The sequence below is a fragment of the Hippoglossus hippoglossus genome, chromosome 16 (assembly GCF_009819705.1).
Source record: "Hippoglossus hippoglossus isolate fHipHip1 chromosome 16, fHipHip1.pri, whole genome shotgun sequence".
In the NCBI taxonomy this organism is placed as follows: Eukaryota; Metazoa; Chordata; class Actinopteri; order Pleuronectiformes; family Pleuronectidae; genus Hippoglossus; species Hippoglossus hippoglossus.
The window spans coordinates 7,961,590-7,980,761 of NC_047166.1; the positions used below are offsets into that span (position 1 = coordinate 7,961,590).

A 19,172-nucleotide genomic window follows, 5' to 3' on the forward strand; every position below is an offset into this window, starting at 1 on the left:
TGTTAAAACGTAGTCTACCTGTCTGTTACTCAGGCCTCACAGCTTTTTACTTTCATTCTCAGTGGATGTTTAGTTTATAGTCCACACCTCTGCACCCCCCCCCCCCCCCCCCCCCCCCCCCCCTCCTCCTCCCTCCCTCCTTCTCTCTCTCTCTCTCTCCCTTTGGTTGCTTGTCTGAGAAGTAGAGCAAAGCAGCAAACCTGTTTATCTGCCTGAAACCAGGAAACCAATCAAACGTTGCAGGGGGGAGAGGAGAGAGAGACGGAGAAGAAACAGCAGCGTTTGAGGCCATGACAGAGAACGTGTTTCCACTGCTTTGTGAGTAGATGAACCTGAGAATGTGGGGCTGCTGTGACACATGCATGAATGTCACTGGGGAGGTTAGTGCTGTGTTATTAGGGGCAAGAGAGGCTGATTGTGTAGAGTTAGGAGGGTGGAGCGAGTGAGGAGAAAAAGGAGTGGGATGATAAAAGTTGAAACTGTTTCTTTGTTGTCGTCCATTCCTTTGTTGTTAGTTCACTCTTTCTCATAGTTGCACTGTGACAGAGCTTGAGGAGGGTGAAGGGACAAAGAGTGGACGTTCTCCTCTTTGAATGCTGCATCTGCACACGTCCATCGCTGCCTAATGTAATGTTGTTGGGTTATCATGATATGGATGAAGGACGGCTGCTGTTTGAGGACGCTAAGATGTGAGCTTCTCAGATGAAGCAGACAACTGACAGAAATCATTGTAAGGACCTCAAACATTCAGACACCGAGAGCTTCCACTCCTCTTAGCACAGTAGTCGGCTCATGCACAAGGACAGACTGGCATTTAAAGTAGTTTATGGTTCACATCGCTCACACACAACAGCGACATGATGGCAGCAGCAGGTTCAAGCTCCCAGCTCCCAACAAGGCGAGGACCGACAGCTGGTGGACAAGGCCGTCAAGAGACTGGAGAAGCTCCACGAGCTGTGCACGAACCCCCGCCTGGGCCTGAGGGAAACAGTCCGCCGTACCTGCCCGAGCTGGTATTTGAGACGACAGCGCTGCTCACGCAGGTTTGGGAGCCCTACAGAGGCTCCAAGGCCGCAGGCGGACAGACGCCCCGGGGAGACGAGGCCAGCTACCTGAGGGTCCATGTCAGAAACCTGCTGGATAAGACAGACAGGGCCGTGCTGCTGTTCAAAGAAGGACGGGAAAAGAATATTTGAGGAGACATCGAGTCAAAGGTGAGAGCACTCCTGGCTGATGCTACACATTCAGACACATACAAGGAAACCAAATATTAGAGACAAGTGTTGGTTTTGAAACATTTGGTTCATTATTTCCTTTCTTGAAATGTTTCTTTCTAAAATGCAATCGGCCGATATCTAACATGAGAAAATGGTTGATGCAAATCATTTGCTTCATTCATTCATTAATTCATTCATAATCTAGTGCGCTCTCGTTTTTTTTAATTGTTTAGTTGAAACAATGAATTGATTGGCTGATTTTTTATTCTTAATAATGATACAAAAATATTTTACAGACCAATTTAACCAGAATTTAGTATTTTGGTTAAATTGGTGTAAAATTTTGGTATTTTTTTGGCAAATGAATATTAAAATTTAAACAATCTGTTGAAGACTGAATAATGTGTGTCATACAAACTCCAAAGAAACCTTTCCTCTAACATTATTCTTAATATAGTTCGTTTTTTTGCCGCATTTTTAAGATATGATCTCGGATATTTCTGCGCGCAAGTTTGCCGAGTTTGAAAGGAATTTTATCTTTGATGCTCACAGCAAGTATAATAATAATGAATAATAATTAATAAAAAATCAATAATGTCATACAGTAAACTGTGTCTCTGTCACTCTGGATTTTCGACACATCACACAGATCTGATGGAAACTGTTCAAATAGGCTTTTGAAAGTTTTCTAAATTTAGTTTTTAATCCTTTGCATATCATAGTTGAAATTTCTCTCCGCATACAAACTTTCTAAAAGACGGATAAAGTAATTGTCAGTTCTAACGGAGACGCACAGCCCGTCAATCTTTACGTAGAATGGTGGGACCAGGGCCTTTCAACTAATGTTCTTTAAGAGCATTAGAACCAAAGGTAGTCCTTCAAATCTACAAGATAAAAAGTCACGTCTGAAAACTTGGCCGTTATTTTAGAGTTTTTTACTCCCCCAGAGAATAAACAATAATTATGACCACATTCTGTAGCTAAAGTGGATGTTTTGGAGAAGCTGTATCGAGTCACTTTTTAGTTTTAGTGTTTGGGCCCTGATCCTGTTGGGACTAATAATGAAGATGGAACTAGAGCCAAACCCATGTGTTTGTGATGCTAATGTGGGGAAAGTAGAAACAACAGCAGCAGTATTTCATCTGAATGGGAGCAGCTCAGGAGAGAGTGTCTTGTATATGTCTATCAATCTATCCATCCATCCATCCAACCATCTATATATCGCTTCTGTCACATATTTCCATCCAGCTGAAACTATCAGAAAAGCCATATTAAACGATCCATTTATCATCTTGAAGATTCCTCTGCACATGTAAGAGAACAGATGGCCCCCTCACCGCAGCCATGTCTGCATGGGCAGTCATGTGGCAAATTCACAATGCTTTATGTAAAATGGGGTTTAGACGTACGGGAAAAATGTGTAAATATTCTCTTATTTTTTTTTTAAATGTCCTATTGTAAATGTCTTCTTTTGAGGCTTGGCTGCTGGAGCTCAGCCTGTTGTATAAAACGCTGACTGTTGGACAGTGGAAAAACAATAATCGCCCCTTAATAAGTGGAATTTCTGCTCGGCTGTGATGTGAGGCTAAAAACAGAAGTGAGATCCGACTGATGGCGGAGGCGTCACATCTGACAGTGGAAGGTTTAGCAGCTGGAAGAGTTTTGAAACACACATATTTGTCAACGCATCAATCACCTTCTTCTTTGTGGAGGAAGTCTCAACACAAATAGAAGCAAAAAGAAGCAAAACCACACTGTAGAAATACTGTAATAATTCAAAGATAGTATGAGAAAATGAGAAAATGTCTCACCTGAGTGATATATTCATAAATACAGAACACACGTAATTCTGTATATACTCACTATAATTTATGACAGAATATCATAATCTCATGTTTTTTAAGGAAAATAAGCTACTGTAGTTGGAGAAAAAAGGTGTAAAAAGTATAATATTTCCCCTCTGAAATGTGAGTAGAAGCATTAAGTTGCATGAAATATCCTTGAGCTAAGTACAACACTTGACTGAATATACTTTATCTCATCACAGCATTTCACAGAAAACAAGCTCAGCTCTGCAGCCTAAACGTTTTGTCACTGACAAATATTTGATGAGTGAATATTTTAAAACCTCTCTATTGCAATTCCACTTTTTATTAAATGCCACAGTGAGATCTCGACGCAGGTGTGATTTGAATGTTGGAACAGAACATGTGTTGCATGTGCAGATCACTCATGACTCTTGATACCCTTAAAATAAAATGAAGGGTGTAAAAGAGCACAGAACAGAGCTGAGGCTAATAGACACTGGTCTGAGCTGACACAACTGGCCAATGGAACCATTTTGTGGTGACGAGCATGCAGCACAGAGCATCCTGTTTGAGAGTGTGTGGAAAGTATTGTCACTGCTTTCTCAACTGAAAGGATATAATATTGAATCTTCCAAGTATTCCGTCTCCTCTAAAACACACATACTTATTTAAAGTTGTCACAGTAATAGAATAGCAAATTGTATTTTATTATAATTATAATATTTTTTTTGCTTTTATTATGCAATAATGTGAATGTTGGGATAAATACACCACAAAGACATAGTGCTTCAAAGTATGATCATACTTTCACTACACGTTACTTATCCTTTGAATTTAAAAACAAATGTAGAATATATGTAAGATGACGTGAATGTTTTTTTTACGGTTGACTTTCCATCATAGGGGAAGTGTGTGGGATGTGGGTCATTTCTTTCCATTTCCATGCCACTGTCTATTTCTATTTGGCAGCACAACTGAAAGTCTGCTGTGTTTCATTCCCAGGAGAGGACTTGACCAAACTGTCCCTGCTGTCAGTCACATGCTGTGTGAGAATGAGGGCCATGTTTCCAGATGGATCTTTTCAGGGTGACACCTACTGGGTGACCAAGCCAGAGGCCGAGAAGTTTTGGTGGCACTCGTTTGGCAACAAGTGAGTTTGTGGAATTTTCTACACCACGTGAAATTTTGTTTTTGCATTTTCTGTGTGCATACATCCACTCCATGTATTCTGGCAGGTGTGTGGGTTCCGTGGACAATCTTTAAAGAGCAGCTGCGGAGCTGTGCATACGTTTGAGGAAGGGATGGAGTCCATGGCGCTCAAATCAACCATTGATCTCACCTGTAATGACCACATCTCTGTGTTTGAGTTTGACATCTTCACCAGACTCTTTCAGGTGAGCTCAACAATTCCTATATAGAAAAGGTATAAATGGATTTTTAAATACAAGAAATGTGATACAATAAACACGAATCTTACCAGCAGCAGCAGGTTTGCATAGCTCAGCCTAAATACTAGAAACAACAGGAAACCACCAGCCATTACAAAAATCAATATACCAGCATCCTGAAAGCTCAGGTTACTCATCATTTGTATGATCCAAAACACTAGTTTGTCATTTCCTCCTTTATGGGGGTTAAATGTCAGGACTATTTGTTGGATGCTAACGAGGCAGAACAGTCTCCACCTTCCTCCAAATATCCAGAAATGAAACTGACCGTCTTGCACCAAAAAGTCATTTGAAGTCTACGGTAGTGACGCCCTGTCAATAAGGCCCACGGAGCCAATCGTGAGCCAGTCTGAGCTGTCAATCATGACGTTTGACCCAGTTTATTTTGGCATCAAATACCAATAGGATTTGCTGTTGAACATACAATCTGTATGAACCACCTAAAATAACAAAAACAGTATTTGAGAAAATATTTATTTAATGTTTACTCAATGTCCTATATGCCTATATGCTAACATGGGCCTCAGGTTGCTACCAGTATAACAAGCATGAACATGTTTAATTCATTCAACCTGTATTTTAACTTGTGAATACATTGAGGTCAAGACTAATCAGCAATATAGCAGAAAATAAACATTCCAAGTCACCAAGAAAAAGCAGCTGGAGATGAAAATAAAGGAGAGATAAGATCTATCTTCATACTTAACTAAGCTAACTGTCTGTAGCTTCGCTAAGAGTAGTTTTGTTTATCCTTGCACCTCGGAAGAAAAACAAATGAGCATATTTCCCAAACTATTCTCTCATCCTGATTATTTTCTCCCTTACAGCCCTGGTATTCACTTTTAAGGAACTGGAACCAATTAGCAGTGACTCATGCAGGCTACATGGCTTTCCTCACCTACGACCAGGTTATAGCTCGTCTGGAGCACTACCTGCACAGGCCTGGAAGGTACGGACGTGTTGATCTACATCACTATTAACACTGTCGAGGTTTGATGGGTACTTGAGTTACATCACATCTGGAAACTTATCCCAGTCGTGAAAAATTGGGTCCTTGAAGTAAAAGAACCACTCCAGCAGCGTTAAGTGCTTGTTTGACGTTTAAAAATTCAAAGGTGGATCATTCATTTATTACTTTTTCACATCTATTTCAAAGGTTTAAGCAGATAGATTTTCACAGCACATAAAAAAACTAATGAATACACAATAGAAGTAATACTGAGAGTATTTGTAAAGTGACATTCTAGCACTTATCTGTGAACTGGAAGTTTCTTAATGTTTATGTCATGCGAATAACAAGGATCTTTCTCTCTCAGCTATATCTTCAGACTAAGCTGCACAAGAATGGGCCAGTGGGCTATTGGTCATGTGACCACTGATGGCAGCATCGTCCAGTCCATCCCAGAGAACACACCTCTCTACATGGCTCTCATCGAAGGCTTCAGTGAGGGCTGGTCAGAAACACGCGCACAATGATGCTCTGAATTATTCTCCTTTGTTTGTGTGTTTCTCTCAGTGTGTGTGTGTGTGTGTGTGTGTGCGCCTGCAGCTACCTGTACCCTGATGGCCGTGATGTGAACCCCGACCTGACCCGCCTTGTGTGAACCTTACCAGAGGAGCAATGTCAGAGTCACAGAAGTAAGCGGATGCACTTTGAACATCTTTATCAGCGTCACAGTGGAGTGCCAGCAGCATCTTGGAGCTGCAACCAAGACAAAACAAAGATCATATCCTGAGATAAACGTTTCCTCTCATCGTTTTCTGCCTCTTCTTTGACTAACCACCCAACAGGAGCAGTACGGAGCTTTACTGTGACCATCGGCAGCACCTTCCAGTTGTGTAAGATCTGTGCAGAGAAGGATAAGGACACTCGTATTCAGCCCTGTGGGCATCTCCTGTGCCAACGCTGCCTCACAGGCTGGCAGGTATGAAACCCACCGACACTATAACACAAGCTGTTGTTCAGCTACTGTTACTGCACCGTTTGAGTTTAGTGGAGTGAAAGAGTCTGGGATGAAGAAATACTATAATGTTTGTATGTGAAAACCCTGTGGGCTGATGAAGCTGGTTATTTACAAAATAAGCTCCGTGTTTAACGAAGCGGTGTGAGTGATTCCAAATAAATTCTAAATAATCTTAAAAAATCAAAGCTGCTTTTTACAAGTTTTAAATGTGACTTAGTTAAAATAGTGAGACACATTTACATTTCTTTACACAAAGACTAGTCCCTGAATGGCCTTAATTCATGTATGTAAGATTATTCACCATTAATTATTTATTCATTTTATACGTTTCTGTCCTTGGTACATTGTGTTAAAATGTAGAATTGCTGAAAAGCGCCCTTTTGTCTGAGTAGAATGTTCAGTTTAAAAAAAAAAAAGGTGCCTCAAAAAATAGCCTCAAATTTTAAAACGAATTCATTAGTCATCGTAGAAAAAACACATTACAAGAAATATCCAATACATGAAACTGGTCCCACCCAACTTCCTGCTTCTTCTTTTGACTTTAAGACATGCACTCAGAAAGCTGCCGGCACATTACAGCTACGTGCTCGACCACCATTTCCTTCAGTCGACCATCCAGTGGCCTCTGATTTATTCAGGAGGTTTTCATGTCTGCAAAGGTGCAGAGCACTGTGTCCTGGCATTGGCTGAGGACTTCCTGTGTGAGCTGCAGGCTCACATCCTCTTTTAACCGTGTCAGGCACATTCACCCCTGATCAAAAAGTGAATCAGTATATGTGAGAGCACTAAAATGCTTTGTGACATTCGTCCACAATGGAAAAGCCAAGAAAAGTTCACATACATAAATTCAATGACCTGCCTTAGTGTAACCTCTGTTATAGGATTTAACAGACCCTTCACTAAATTGCTGGCAGACCAACATTTTGTCATATAAACTCAACAGGGTCACCATTTACACACTATGTCCAGAGCACAAGACTTTGCTTGCTCACCCATGAGGCCACGTGCACAGGAGTGATCATGAAAGAGACTGACCTGTTCTCCGTGAACCTTTTAGTGGCTGAGGTGACCTCACCCTGCCTGAGCAAAATTGCACCTGGGTCCTAATGCCCCCCCCAATGAAAGGAGAGATAGCAGAGACTTTGATTTTAAAGTAATGTAAATTTAAAGCTGAGGAACAGAAGTTTTATTACAGGATTTTAAAGCAGTGTGGTAAACACAGTTAAAAAAAACATCCAATGATGTGAGCAACAAAAACACAAAGAAAGTTACAGAGCAATTGTTCAATTCACTTTTATCTGGTTTAGATTTGCACAAAACCCACAATCGACTCTGTCTGTCGAACGTGATATTTCCACCTTATTCATCTTTCAGAAAACTAGCCACTCTTTTTTTTTTGAAGACAAGTCCTGTATATTCACTACACACAGTTCAAAAGGCTTGAAGCAACACACAACCACGGGTCTAAAGTGTGTTCCATGGACCCTGTCTGTCTCCTGTCATTCATAAGCTATCCAGCAGAAGTCAGCGGGCAACACGTGTCCCATACTGTCGCTGCCACATCAGAGGGACCGAGTCCATTCTCATCGAGCCCTACCTGGCAGGCAAGTGGTCATGGCCAGGAGGAGGAGGAGGAGGAGGAAGAGGAGGAGGAGGACCATGAGGATATTGAAGTTGTGGTAAAGAAATGGCTGCCTTGAGGAAGGTGTGTGAATATGTTTCTGTTGGTTTTTGATCAGTTTAGCTCAATTGTATCTTCATCCAACTCCTAGTTTCCTTCTGTCTCTTCTAAGTCACTGTCCTACAATGAAGAAGAAACCAAACTTAGAGCAGTTACACTCACTGGCTGCCTGCTTCACTTTGTCTCCCTCAGACCAACAGCTCTCAAATTTGGATTACCAGGTGCCCATCTCCCGCCTCTGGTGCTCCACCTCTGCCCCCTAAAAACAGCAAGACCCCACGCTCCTCCCGTCCCACCCACCAGCCCCAGACACCAGAAGCCAACGTGCTGACCAAACACTATCGCACCTCCGGTCCAGTAATTCCACATGTTGCTGCGTCACGTCTTGGCAGTTTGATGATGGTGATAATTTTTCAAGCGTCTCAGAATGTTCAATCATGCACAGACTTGGCGAACCGAACTGTGACGTGAGTGTGTGTAGTGGTACTGGTGCCTGACATGTTTCCTCTCCCGAGCAGCCTCACGGTGTCACTGAAGCGCGGAGGAGACGCAAACAACAAGCCAACGTCAACAGGTGACACGCTGATCCTCTTTTCTACATGTGCACGAGGAGGAGTTTAAACTTTGACATGATGCTGAGACTTTACAGATGATGATCTTGACATTTTAGTTTTATTTATAGTCAACATGTGGAAGTTTATATTGTCTATGAGGTGAAGTTGCAGTTGAGTGCTTGTTAAGGCTAATGGGTGCGTTTTATATTGTTTGTGTTTTAAAGCATTGTATTTTAATTTATTGATTTGTTTACATATTTAGAAAATTATAAAAGTTAGTTGTTTTAAAAAAAGTAACCTGGCATCAAATTGTGGACTGTGCCACTAAGTTTCCTATTATTCTTACAAAGAACTTCCATTTATCTTAGAAATTCAGAAATATCAGTGCTATAGCTGATGGTCTGATCAGTTATTAAATAAAAACACAAGAGGAAATGAAATGTAAAATGAAATAAAATGTGTTGTGTGCTTTCCACTAAGGACTCAGAGGGAGGAGCCAAACAGCAGTGGGGACGATGACTCTGGCGGCCTGAGGTTGCCGATGCCACACTCACTCTCCCACAGGTGATTGACAGCAGTCTCCATGGAGACTGGCTGCAGTAAACCAGTATTTTCCACCTGAGCCTGTTTTGACTTTACTCATCAGTAAACTCAATCAAGCTGATTCCGTTGCTCGTAATTCACCATGTTGGCTTATGTTGCTTTTCAGCGTTGAGCAACTTACAGAAGGGAAGACGTCTTCTTCATACCAGCGAGGTGTCAACAGTAAGTTATTAGCTTCATGTGCAGTGGTCTACCCATCATACACTTCCACTGGAATTATGCTTTTCCAATGTATCTTGCTGACTAGGATCCTAATATCCTTACTAGTATCCAATAACGGCTCGATTCTTGCCATTATTGCAGTGCAGTGTGACGGGTACTGATATTGTTTGTGACACCTCTAAAGTTACTACATTGACAACTTATAATGAAATGCAATCTGTTTGTGTTTGTGTGTAGGTGACGCCGCATGGCTCGGACCCTCCCACCCAGTCAAAGAGAGAAGAAGACGTAAAGGGAGGGAGGAAAGGAGAATCAGTCCCAGAAAAGATACATTTGGTCTGGGTGAGGTGACGAGAACAATGTCATCCTGACAAACACTCTGTAAATGAAGAAATGAACGAATCCTCCTTCAGCCTCAGTTGGAATAGTTTTTTGTGTCATGTTTAACTGTAAATGAGAGTGTGTGTGTGTGTGTGTGTGTGCGTGTGTGTGTGTGTGTGTGTGTGTGTGTGTGTGTGTGTGTGTGTGTGTGTGTGTGTGTGTGTGTGTGTGTGTGTGTGTGCGTGTGTGTGTGTGTGTGTGTGTGTGTGTGCGTGTGTTTGTGTGTGTACCACTGACAGAAACCTTGTCCACTGAGGCCTCCTGCTGTTTAATAATCTCACTGCCATTATCTCCACAGTAGGTTCGGCACCGATTCATAAATATAGTCACACAATCCTCTCGTTTTCATAATTAAAGTATTTTCAGAGCCACAATCCAATAATAAAAACTAATGAAAGGCTTGATATTTGAAAATGTAATTATCTGAACAAAAAAAAGGGAGCAATCAAAAGTCAACATGTGAAACATTAGAAATATGCTACCTCATCTTTTAAACTTTAAAACTATAGTGTTCTTATTATTTATGTAAGTAACTAAAGGTCGAAATCAATCTAAAAAATGTTTATGGTACTAAAACCAAACAAATAAACCTGTAACTGACACATACTTGAGCTTCTATGTGGTTTCATTTTTTTCCCCTTTTTACTTTGAAATGAAAATATGAACAGAAATGACGGTGAACACATACCAAATGGTTTTATTGTGTTTTTTTATGTTTCGGCACATGTGTGCTGAGTCTGGATTTGTGAGGGGGAAACGTCAGAGGAGACAAGTCACGAGAGAAAGAGAAGGAAAAGAAAAGAAAATGGAAGAAGCGAGGACAGAAAACGTTCTTTCTTCAGGGGTTGGCCGCCAGCGTGTTTTCAATCCAGGAGTGGAACTCGCACAACTTGACGTAGACGCCGGGGTAGTTAGGATTGGCACATCCCCGACCCCATGACACCAGGCCGTAGACTTCTCCAAGACACACCAGAGGGCTGCCGGAGTCACCCTGACAAACGGTGGAGATACACAATGATGAATTCTCCTGCACATACAGAGATTTGAGTCCAGAACAACTTTGGTGAAACTCACGTTGCACACATCTCTGCCTCCATCCATGTACCCGGCGCACACCATCCTGGGTGAGATCATTCCAGGATAGGACTTGTCACATTGCACGTCATCAATTATGGGCACGTTCAAACACTGCAGCAGGGTGGGCATGTAAGGCGCTACATTTGACAAGATACGCATTAGTCAACAAATCACACACAAAAACCAGTTCACTACTTGAGTAAATGTTCTTAATTACTTTCCACTACAGAGAATTTGAGCCGTTGACGGAATCAATCTCTTAAAAGCAACACAGACGACATTATTTGTCAGTCAGATTGTATTTTAGGATTAAAATCACAATTAGAAACGAACCGTCTCCATCCAAGGCAGTGTTCCCCCAGCCAGACACAGAGCAGGGGGTCCCCCCCACTGGACAGCTTGTGGGCAGTGGGATGGGTGCGACTGCCTCGGTCACCTCCACAGGATGGTAGAGCTTGATCAGCATGATGTCATAATCCAGAGTCTGGTAGTCATAACTGCACATGGAGAGAAATGCATAAAAAGGATCATTAAGTCATGCAGAATGCAAAAGAAAAGGCCGGGTGGTTAAGTTCTTCACTCACTTAGGATGCCAGATGATGGTGTCGGGCTTCATGAGCTGCTCCGTGCCCTCAAACACTCTCAGGTTATGTTCTCCCAGCATGACCTGCATGGCGTAGGGACTGAAACAAGAGGTCAAATATGTGGGAGCCCGAAAACGCTTCTGTGCATAATGTATCTTCTAATTCTACATCAATTTAATTTCCTCTTTTGCTAATACTATTCTGCACGTGTGCTCCTGAACTGATAAATCATTCATTTTCCACCTACGAATGTTTTTGGTTGTACCTCAGAGGGAAAAAAGCAGAAAGAAAAACCAAGCAAAACGAGCCGTGAATTTGAAAAAAAGAACGTATATGTCATGATATGTGATAGGATTCTCCAGCCGTGAATGCTTACTTGTACCAACAGTGGGCAACAGACAGCACCCACTGCTTGTTGATGAGCACCCCACCGCAGAAGTGGTAGCCATAGTTGAGGGAGGCCATGAAAGGACGGGAGTGAGCAGCACACTCGTGTCCGCCAACGATGCGTCCATCCTCACGGGGAACTGCCACTGTAACACACACACACACAGACAGACACACACAGACACACACAGACACACACACAATGGATGAAACCAAGAGCGACATGACAAAGATTCATGTTTCAAAGTCATTATCCACAACTTACCATCATATTTTTAAAATATTTGACATGAGTATAGAAATATGCAGCTGTGCATGTGTGTGTGTGTGTGTTTATTTGCGTGCATGCGTCTTGGTGAATGTGTGTATTTGTGTTACCAGCAGCCCCGACCATCAGCAGCAGCGCCAGCAGTCTCATGGTGTCTGGTGAATGATCAGAAGACACTCGGACACACCTCGGCTCACATTTATATCCCATCAGCCCCAACGCACTCAACCTTACCCACTCCACCCCCCCCCCCCCCTACACCCGCCACCTCCATCTTTCCGTCGACCACATCTGTGTCCTGACACTCTCCTGTTCTTATCGCCTGGCACCGGGCATCTCACCAGATCTGCTCTCTTATCAAGCTCCTGTATGTTCTTGTTTGCCCAATTCCACCTCCTGGCAGCTCACCCCCTACGGTTGTGTCACCTGTGCCCCTCATTTACGAATGTGGCAGAAGGTCTCTCCGATATCACGATACCCGTTTACCATTCTCTCTTGGTTGCTTGATATAGAACAAGATTCGTAAGCGTGCTGTTAGTTGGCTCAGCTTTTGGCTGCCCTTGAACATGGGCAGGTGATAAGGGAGGTGAGAAAGAGCTCATCTGGTGTCTCAGAGGCAGGAAAATAACAAGCTGTTTTTTGCTTTTCTCCCGTCGCATAGAAGTTACACGACTTTAGAGCTCCTAATACATGCAGTATAATTCGTTCTGCTGTACACACTGAATCACTGGTTGCAACAGTTAACAAAAAAATTTAAAAATTGGCCTTAAGTCTGTCAGAAATAAATACAAGATATTGATTTAAATATGGGATGCTGAAGAAAAAACGTCGTTAGTTAATTTAAATAAGAGGAATAATACAGAGTGCCTGGTGACATCCCTGACCTGCATTTACATTTACTGCATGGGTCATTATCTCTGATCATTAAAGATCCTCTATGTATTTTTAATTCATGGGGCACGTGTACAATTACCTCTTCAAAGCATATTATATGATTCCAGTGATTTTCTTACAATTAGGAGCCTCTCTTGTCCCATTGTATATACAGAGTCACATTTATTAAGGGGACAAATGGCAAAAATCTCAAGGCCAAAAACATTTGAGATGTTGCTCATACATCAGCAGGATTAACTTGGCACATAAAAAGACGAGGTTATTTCACGGGGGCAGGAGAGAAAAGAGATTTGAAGGTGGGTGGGAGGAATTGGGTGGAGGAATAAAGGTGAGGGGAGTTTAAAGGAGGGGGGGGCATGGAAAGTCACAGATGGGTTAAAGTATAAATGCAGTGAGAAACAGATGATTCACGTCCAGTCTGGTTCGTAGGAAGGCTCGAGGCAGCCACAAGATGATTGGTCTGATTGTTCTCGCGCTCCTGGGAGCTGCAGGTAAAGCTCAGCTGAAGGTTTTAGAATAAAAAATGAATTTGAAATCTGTCAAACATGAAGTGTTTTACATTTTCTTTACACCACAGCTGCAGCCCCTATGGACGACAAGATCGTAGGCGGCTACGAGTGCACCCAACACTCCCAACCCTGGCAGGTGTCTCTCAATATCGGCTACCATTACTGTGGCGGCTCCCTCATCAACGACCGCTGGATCGCCTCCGCTGCGCACTGCTGGCAAAAGTTTGTGTCCCACTCATGTGTTCATGCTGTTCTCACGAGAATTTCAAGTTCTCAACATTTGCTGTCTATTTCAGCCCCTACTCCCAGATTGCAGTCTTGGGTGACCACCACATCTGGATGAACGAGGGCACGGAGCAGTACATGTCGGTGGACGCCATCTATTGGCACGAAAACTACGACTACACCACCCTGGACTATGACATCATGCTGATGAGGTTGGCTCAGCCCGTCACCGTGAACGAATACGTCAGGCCCGTCGCCCTGCCCAAAGCCTGCCCCGCGGCCGGGGACATGTGCACGGTGTCCGGATGGGGCAACATCTACACTGATCAAGGTGAGCTGAAAACAGTTTGCTCATGATAATAATATTTATTCATCTGTGATTCTTACACATGGAACAGAAATGTAACAAATTATTACACACAGGGCTTCAATTAAAAATAATTATAGAAAAAGCTGTTTCTGCACTAAACACATCTCTAGAACCATTTTTTTAAAAACTATACAATACCTATTGAAAAGTTGTCCACTACCAGTTGTCAGTCAGTGCACGTCCATGTGTTTTGGGGGGCGTAGCTTTGACAAGAGTGGGAGGGGGTGGGATGTATCGGTTGCACTGTGGCCTGCTCTTGCTCTTCCAGGATTACCAACCCTAGCTTTAAGGGTAAAATGGCAAATGGTAAGAATTACTGATTAAACTATTCTCCAACATTTGTCTTTCTTTTTCTGCTCTTACCTGCAGTGTTCAACCCATTCAACCTCCAGTGTGTGAACGTCCCCATTATGTCCCACATGGACTGTGAAGGCTCCTACCCCGGCAAGATCACCGACCGCATGGTGTGCGCTGGATACCTGGAGGGAGGCAAAGATGCTTGTCAGGTATTTTTCACGCAATTACACAGCACATTAAATGAGGCTGTGGATGTGTAGAGTAAAAAACAATTGAGCATGCTGATGTGATGATGGGAGAAATAACCTCCATTTCCTCCCTCCCCCCTGCTCAGGGGGACTCCGGTGGTCCTCTGGTGTGTAATGGCGAGCTGCATGGTATCGTCTCTTGGGGCCAAGGCTGCGCTCAGCCCAACTTCCCGGGCGTTTACACCAAAGTCTGCTCTCTGTTGCCCTGGATCAACAACATTCTCACCACATACAGCTAGACTGTGATCTGCCATCAAGGAACGGCATGGGAGAGGGGAACCAGTGAGAGAGAGAGAGAGTGAAGGAGACAGGATGGTGGTGGGTGGTGTCAGAGGGGAGAGCAGCTGAGAGAAGAAACAGAGAGAGAGAGAGATATGTGTTCCGTCAGGCACAGTCAATAAAATCTTCCATTTTATGATGCATCACTGTGTTTATTTCTGTTGACAATAATGTTACTACTTTTAATACACATGCTCCCAGGCAATTATATTACTGTTTAAGACATTTCTGACTTCTCCATTTCAAATCAGTGGTAAGACTGTAAAAATAAATATACACCACAGTCAGATAATAAGAGCATATGTCCATCTGTCCATCCATTATCTAGAACACATGGAGCTGGAGCCAATCCCAGCTGACATTGGTCGAGATGTATGTCAGACAAACACCTACAGTCAATTTAGAGTCGGTTCTTGGACTCAGAGAGGGATGGTGTGCTATGGGAATCATTCTGTATTGTTCCTAAAACGTTGGTGCTCAAAAGAAGGAGAGTAAAAGAACAGTATTATGTGAAGAAATGATGCAGTACAAGCTCAAAGTCTGTCACATGTTTGACCGAGCGCCTGACAGTGTCATTCAGACCAAAACACAAACACACGGGCTGTCACATGGTGCCGTCACACTGTCACACATACTGTGCGGCTCAAACACACTGCAATAACCTTTACTTCTCAACAAGGAAACAAATGTCATGCTCGCCCCGACTGCTTTGTTTTCTTGTCCAGCTGAAGCTGTTGGTTGAAAATCAGCCATCGGTTACACTCAAATCACTGCACATATCTTTCCTGACACTTTCAGAGACAGTCTGAAATCAGCCACTGGACAGAACATCTCCCTCTTTGCTAAACACCTGCAGCTCTGTCCAGTTATACGGCCTCTGCCTCTTCATCATCATCATCATCATCATCGTCATCATCATCATCATCATCATCATCATCATCATCATCATCATCACTGAGACGTGATGACACAGAAAGAGATGATGATGAAATGCAATGCGACAGCTCGACAGATTCGTAGATGAAAGGCAAAATGGAAAATTTAAAGTCCCCTTATAAAGGTGATTTTTGCATATGCATTAATCATGAATTTATTCATAATTCAAATGCAGGGAAATAAAATTGAATTATTAATTTCCAGCAACAGCAGCAGATGTCCATCTTGTAACGAGACCTCTGCTGTATCATACAGAGATAAACCTGCAGAAGGTCCACAGGAACTTCAAGCTACATGACAAGTTTAACCATTTAATTACCAGTAAAGACGGTTAAACAATAAAAAATCTGTGAAATAAGTTATTAATTCCTGCTGGAGGAATTAGTCTCTGCATTGGCTCACTAGTTAAATCAAGAGCAACAGAGGAGAGACGTGCAACAGTTTGTCTTTTTGTGTTCTTATGTGGTGTCGAACCAAGGGAAAACAATATTCAGTAAACAAGGGCTACTCTAAAGAACTCAACATCAATGCACAATTTTGGGATTAAACAAAGAAACAGGAGTAACCATAACAAATATGAATACCTTACTTAAATAATGTATGAGATGCAAAGTCAGGAAACATCAGAAGCAGGTGAACATGTTGCTGCAAACAAAGGGAGACACTAAACAGGCCCCACCCTCCTGGGACTGGACAGGAAGTAAGTTTTTTAGCAAGTAGCATTTAATGGAGGCATCAAATCACAATATTATATTTTAGATCGATTGTTGATTCATAAAAAATATATTTTGACTTCAGGTTTGCAACCTTGCTGGATAGAAGAATAAAACACTTAGTTTACAATAGTTATTTTATAAACGGAAAGGGTTGACACCACTTTTATATTTTCCTCTTTGTCATCATTTATTCCAGGTTATTGGCTAACAGTTTTAGAAAACTGTTTCTGGGTTGGGTTTTTATTTGTTATATTTACTTTGCTGTCGAGTTTTGTGATGTTTGTCTATAATTTTTGAGAAATATAATGTGAGGAGACTTAAAAACATGAGGTCATATATTTCCTGTACTTTGCTAATGATATTAAGTCTTTATTTTTTTTTCTCAAATGAACCAGACATTCATCTCTAACTTCAGTGTGTTTGACTCTGAATTGCAATGATTTACAATACACTTTTAACAAGGATGTGTTCAACAACTACCATTCAAGGACAAAACAAGACAAAACAAGACTCAATATTCTGCTTTGAATGATTTTATTTGTACAAAGTGTCCAGTGCAAAAGAAGGAGCATGAACAGCAAATGATGTTGAGCTGCTCGACTGAACTTTGCTTCAATCACTTAGTAGCTGGCCATGGTGCTCGTCAGCCAGTTGTTGAAGATGCAGACCTGAAGAAGAAGAGGAATCAGAGTTAGATCAGTTCATCAGTGTCTCACTGTGGATTAAATATCTTTCTCTTTGGAAAGTTACCTTGGCGTAGACACCAGGATTACCCCTCTCAGCACATCCGTAGCCCCAGGACACAACACCCTGCAGCTCACCGTTGCACACGACGGGGCCACCGGAGTCACCCTGACACAAGCGGAAGATTAAGAAGATTCAATTTAATATGTAATTCCAAGTATACATATAGTCGTTCTGCCTGACCATTAAATTTCATACCTGGCAAGAGTCCTTTCCTCCCTCCAGGTATCCAGCGCAGAACATGGCATCGGTGATCATGCCAGGGTAGGAGTTATTACAGTCGCTGAAAGACAGGATGGGGAGATCCAGGCACTGCAGCTTGTCGCCGTTAGCGGCTGGGGAACAAGACAGATTTAGAGGGAGTTGTGCTGCAGACATTGAGAGAACAATGCAGGAGTTATTACTCACAGGAGCTCATGGTGTTGCCCCATCCAGAGACTGTGCACATGGTGCCAGCGGGGGCACAGCTGGTGGGCAGAGCCACAGGCTGCACGTACTGGTTGAAGACGGCGGGCTTGCTCAGCTTGATGAGCATGACGTCGTTGTCGATGTTGTAGGAGCTGTAGTTGGGGTGGCGGAAGACACGGGCGGAGCTGATGTACTGCTCGGTTCCCTCATTGACCCTGATGTGGTGCTCGCCCATACGCACCTCCACGCGGCTGCACAGGAGAGAGAGGGTTGTTTTGTACGTGACTTTCATGATGCTGTTTAAACACAATGATTCCTGCATGAAAAAACGTTGTCTTCATAGCATCAAGGAGAAACTTACGACTTGTAGCAGTGAGCAGCAGACACAACCCAGTTCTCGTTGACCAGGGAGCCTCCACAGAAGTGGTAGCCAGAGTTCAGAGACACCTGATGGGCCTGGGAATGAGGCGTGCACTCATACCCTCCGACGATCTTGTCGTCCTCCAAGGCAACTGAAAACACATGTTGGGCAACGTAGACCTGTTAACTTCTGTTCTTACTATAAGAAGAAGAATTAGCTTCTGTTAGAAAGCAAGTCAATTGGACACTTACAAGCAGCTCCGATGAGCAGAACGAAGACCAGAGACCTCATGGTTGCTGTGTGATCGAGTTGATGACAGGACTTCACCAAGATCCTGGGTTTATATCCACAGGCAGGTGAGCTGCCCTGCTCTCTGGCAATCCTCATTGGTCGGTGAGGAACCAATCCCTGCAGTGGGATGTTGGGGGTCAAGTGAATGATTTCCAGAATTACTTAGAAATGAAACACTGCATCAAAAAAGTAAGAATATCTTTCTTGTCAGCAAATTGATGTCGTTCTAATCCTTAACCATGCAGTAGTTCAATTCTTCATGTATGTGTTGCATGATATCAAAAAAGAATCGCCGTATGATATATGTCATCTAAACAATGTGTTAGTTTGAGCCTGTTTTTGGTTGTGTTATCACAATTTGTTTTTTTACTGTCATAGCACCATTAAATATTCTCTAATACTATGTGACTTTCTTTTTTTGGACCAGATGTGATGTGTTTCATTCACTCGTCAGTCAGAGCTTATTCATTCTCTTAGAGATTAAATTTAGAGATCGATTACAATTTAACAGCAACGTTGACAAAGTGATTGATCTTTTCACTACGCTGGACATAAAGCACCTGACACCACTTTTTAACCAATACAGACGTTTTTATTTATTTATTCAACATATATAACGTAATGAATAAACAATATGGAGATGCTCTTACGCTTGTTTTTAAGGGATATTCATTTCATGTCCATGTTGAGTACTGTCATTAAATTATTCTTCTGAGTTGGCAGAAATCACTTCTCTGGTACATAAGCCCATATTTAAACA

At 42.5% G+C, this 19,172-nt stretch overlaps 3 protein-coding genes across 3 annotated transcripts; 2 read left to right on the forward strand and 1 right to left on the reverse strand.

Moving 5' to 3' along the window:
- Positions 1–861: 861 nt before the first annotated feature.
- Positions 862–9,961, forward strand: cblc (Cbl proto-oncogene C, E3 ubiquitin protein ligase; the record flags this gene model as incomplete). The annotated part of the gene is given in 18 exon segments (XM_034610159.1): positions 862–984; positions 987–1,187; positions 1,189–1,214; positions 4,028–4,055; positions 4,261–4,419; positions 5,301–5,422; positions 5,790–5,927; positions 6,023–6,065; positions 6,067–6,115; positions 6,265–6,398; positions 7,959–7,979; positions 7,981–8,036; positions 8,038–8,142; positions 8,319–8,475; positions 8,637–8,692; positions 9,153–9,236; positions 9,382–9,437; positions 9,675–9,961. Coding segments are annotated over 13 exon segments (1,200 nt in total), but the record flags the coding sequence as incomplete, so codon positions are not given.
- A 538-nt stretch (positions 9,962–10,499) lies between these two features.
- Positions 10,500–18,515, reverse strand: LOC117776326 (serine protease hepsin-like). Its single transcript, XM_034610160.1, has 12 exons — positions 18,373–18,515; positions 18,122–18,272; positions 17,761–18,011; positions 17,551–17,687; positions 17,359–17,460; positions 17,232–17,276; positions 12,245–12,389; positions 11,856–12,012; positions 11,480–11,578; positions 11,229–11,392; positions 10,893–11,032; positions 10,500–10,809 (listed from the first exon to the last, which is right to left on the reverse strand). Exons 1-12 carry the CDS (start codon positions 18,506–18,508, stop codon positions 10,657–10,659), a joined length of 1,680 nt encoding a protein of 559 aa, XP_034466051.1. The 5' UTR covers positions 18,509–18,515; the 3' UTR covers positions 10,500–10,656.
- LOC117776994 (trypsin-2-like) lies at positions 13,480–15,099 on the forward strand. The gene is made up of 5 exons (XM_034611440.1): positions 13,480–13,519; positions 13,606–13,759; positions 13,834–14,093; positions 14,502–14,638; positions 14,764–15,099. Exons 1-5 carry the CDS (start codon positions 13,480–13,482, stop codon positions 14,914–14,916), a joined length of 744 nt encoding a protein of 247 aa, XP_034467331.1. The 3' UTR covers positions 14,917–15,099.
- Positions 18,516–19,172: the final 657 nt, after the last annotated feature.

What these genes read in the sequence shown, in the direction of transcription:
- LOC117776326 (XM_034610160.1), bottom strand. Translation starts at nt 18,508, where the DNA reads ATGAGGATTGCCAGAGAGCAGGGCAGCTCACCTGCCTGTGGATATAAA. An exon ending in GCTGATGGTCGGGGCTGCTG is followed by an intron (nt 12,013 to 12,244) that starts GTAACACAAATA and finishes TGTGTGTTACAG; the next exon opens with TGGCAGTTCCCCGTGAGGAT. An exon ending in CACTGCCTTGGATGGAGACG is followed by an intron (nt 11,033 to 11,228) that starts GTTCGTTTCTAA and finishes TGTCAAATGTAG; the next exon opens with CGCCTTACATGCCCACCCTG.
- LOC117776994 (XM_034611440.1), top strand. Translation starts at nt 13,480, where the DNA reads ATGATTGGTCTGATTGTTCTCGCGCTCCTGGGAGCTGCAG. An exon ending in GCTGCGCACTGCTGGCAAAA is followed by an intron (nt 13,760 to 13,833) that starts GTTTGTGTCCCA and finishes TGTCTATTTCAG; the next exon opens with CCCCTACTCCCAGATTGCAG. An exon ending in CAACATCTACACTGATCAAG is followed by an intron (nt 14,094 to 14,501) that starts GTGAGCTGAAAA and finishes TCTTACCTGCAG; the next exon opens with TGTTCAACCCATTCAACCTC.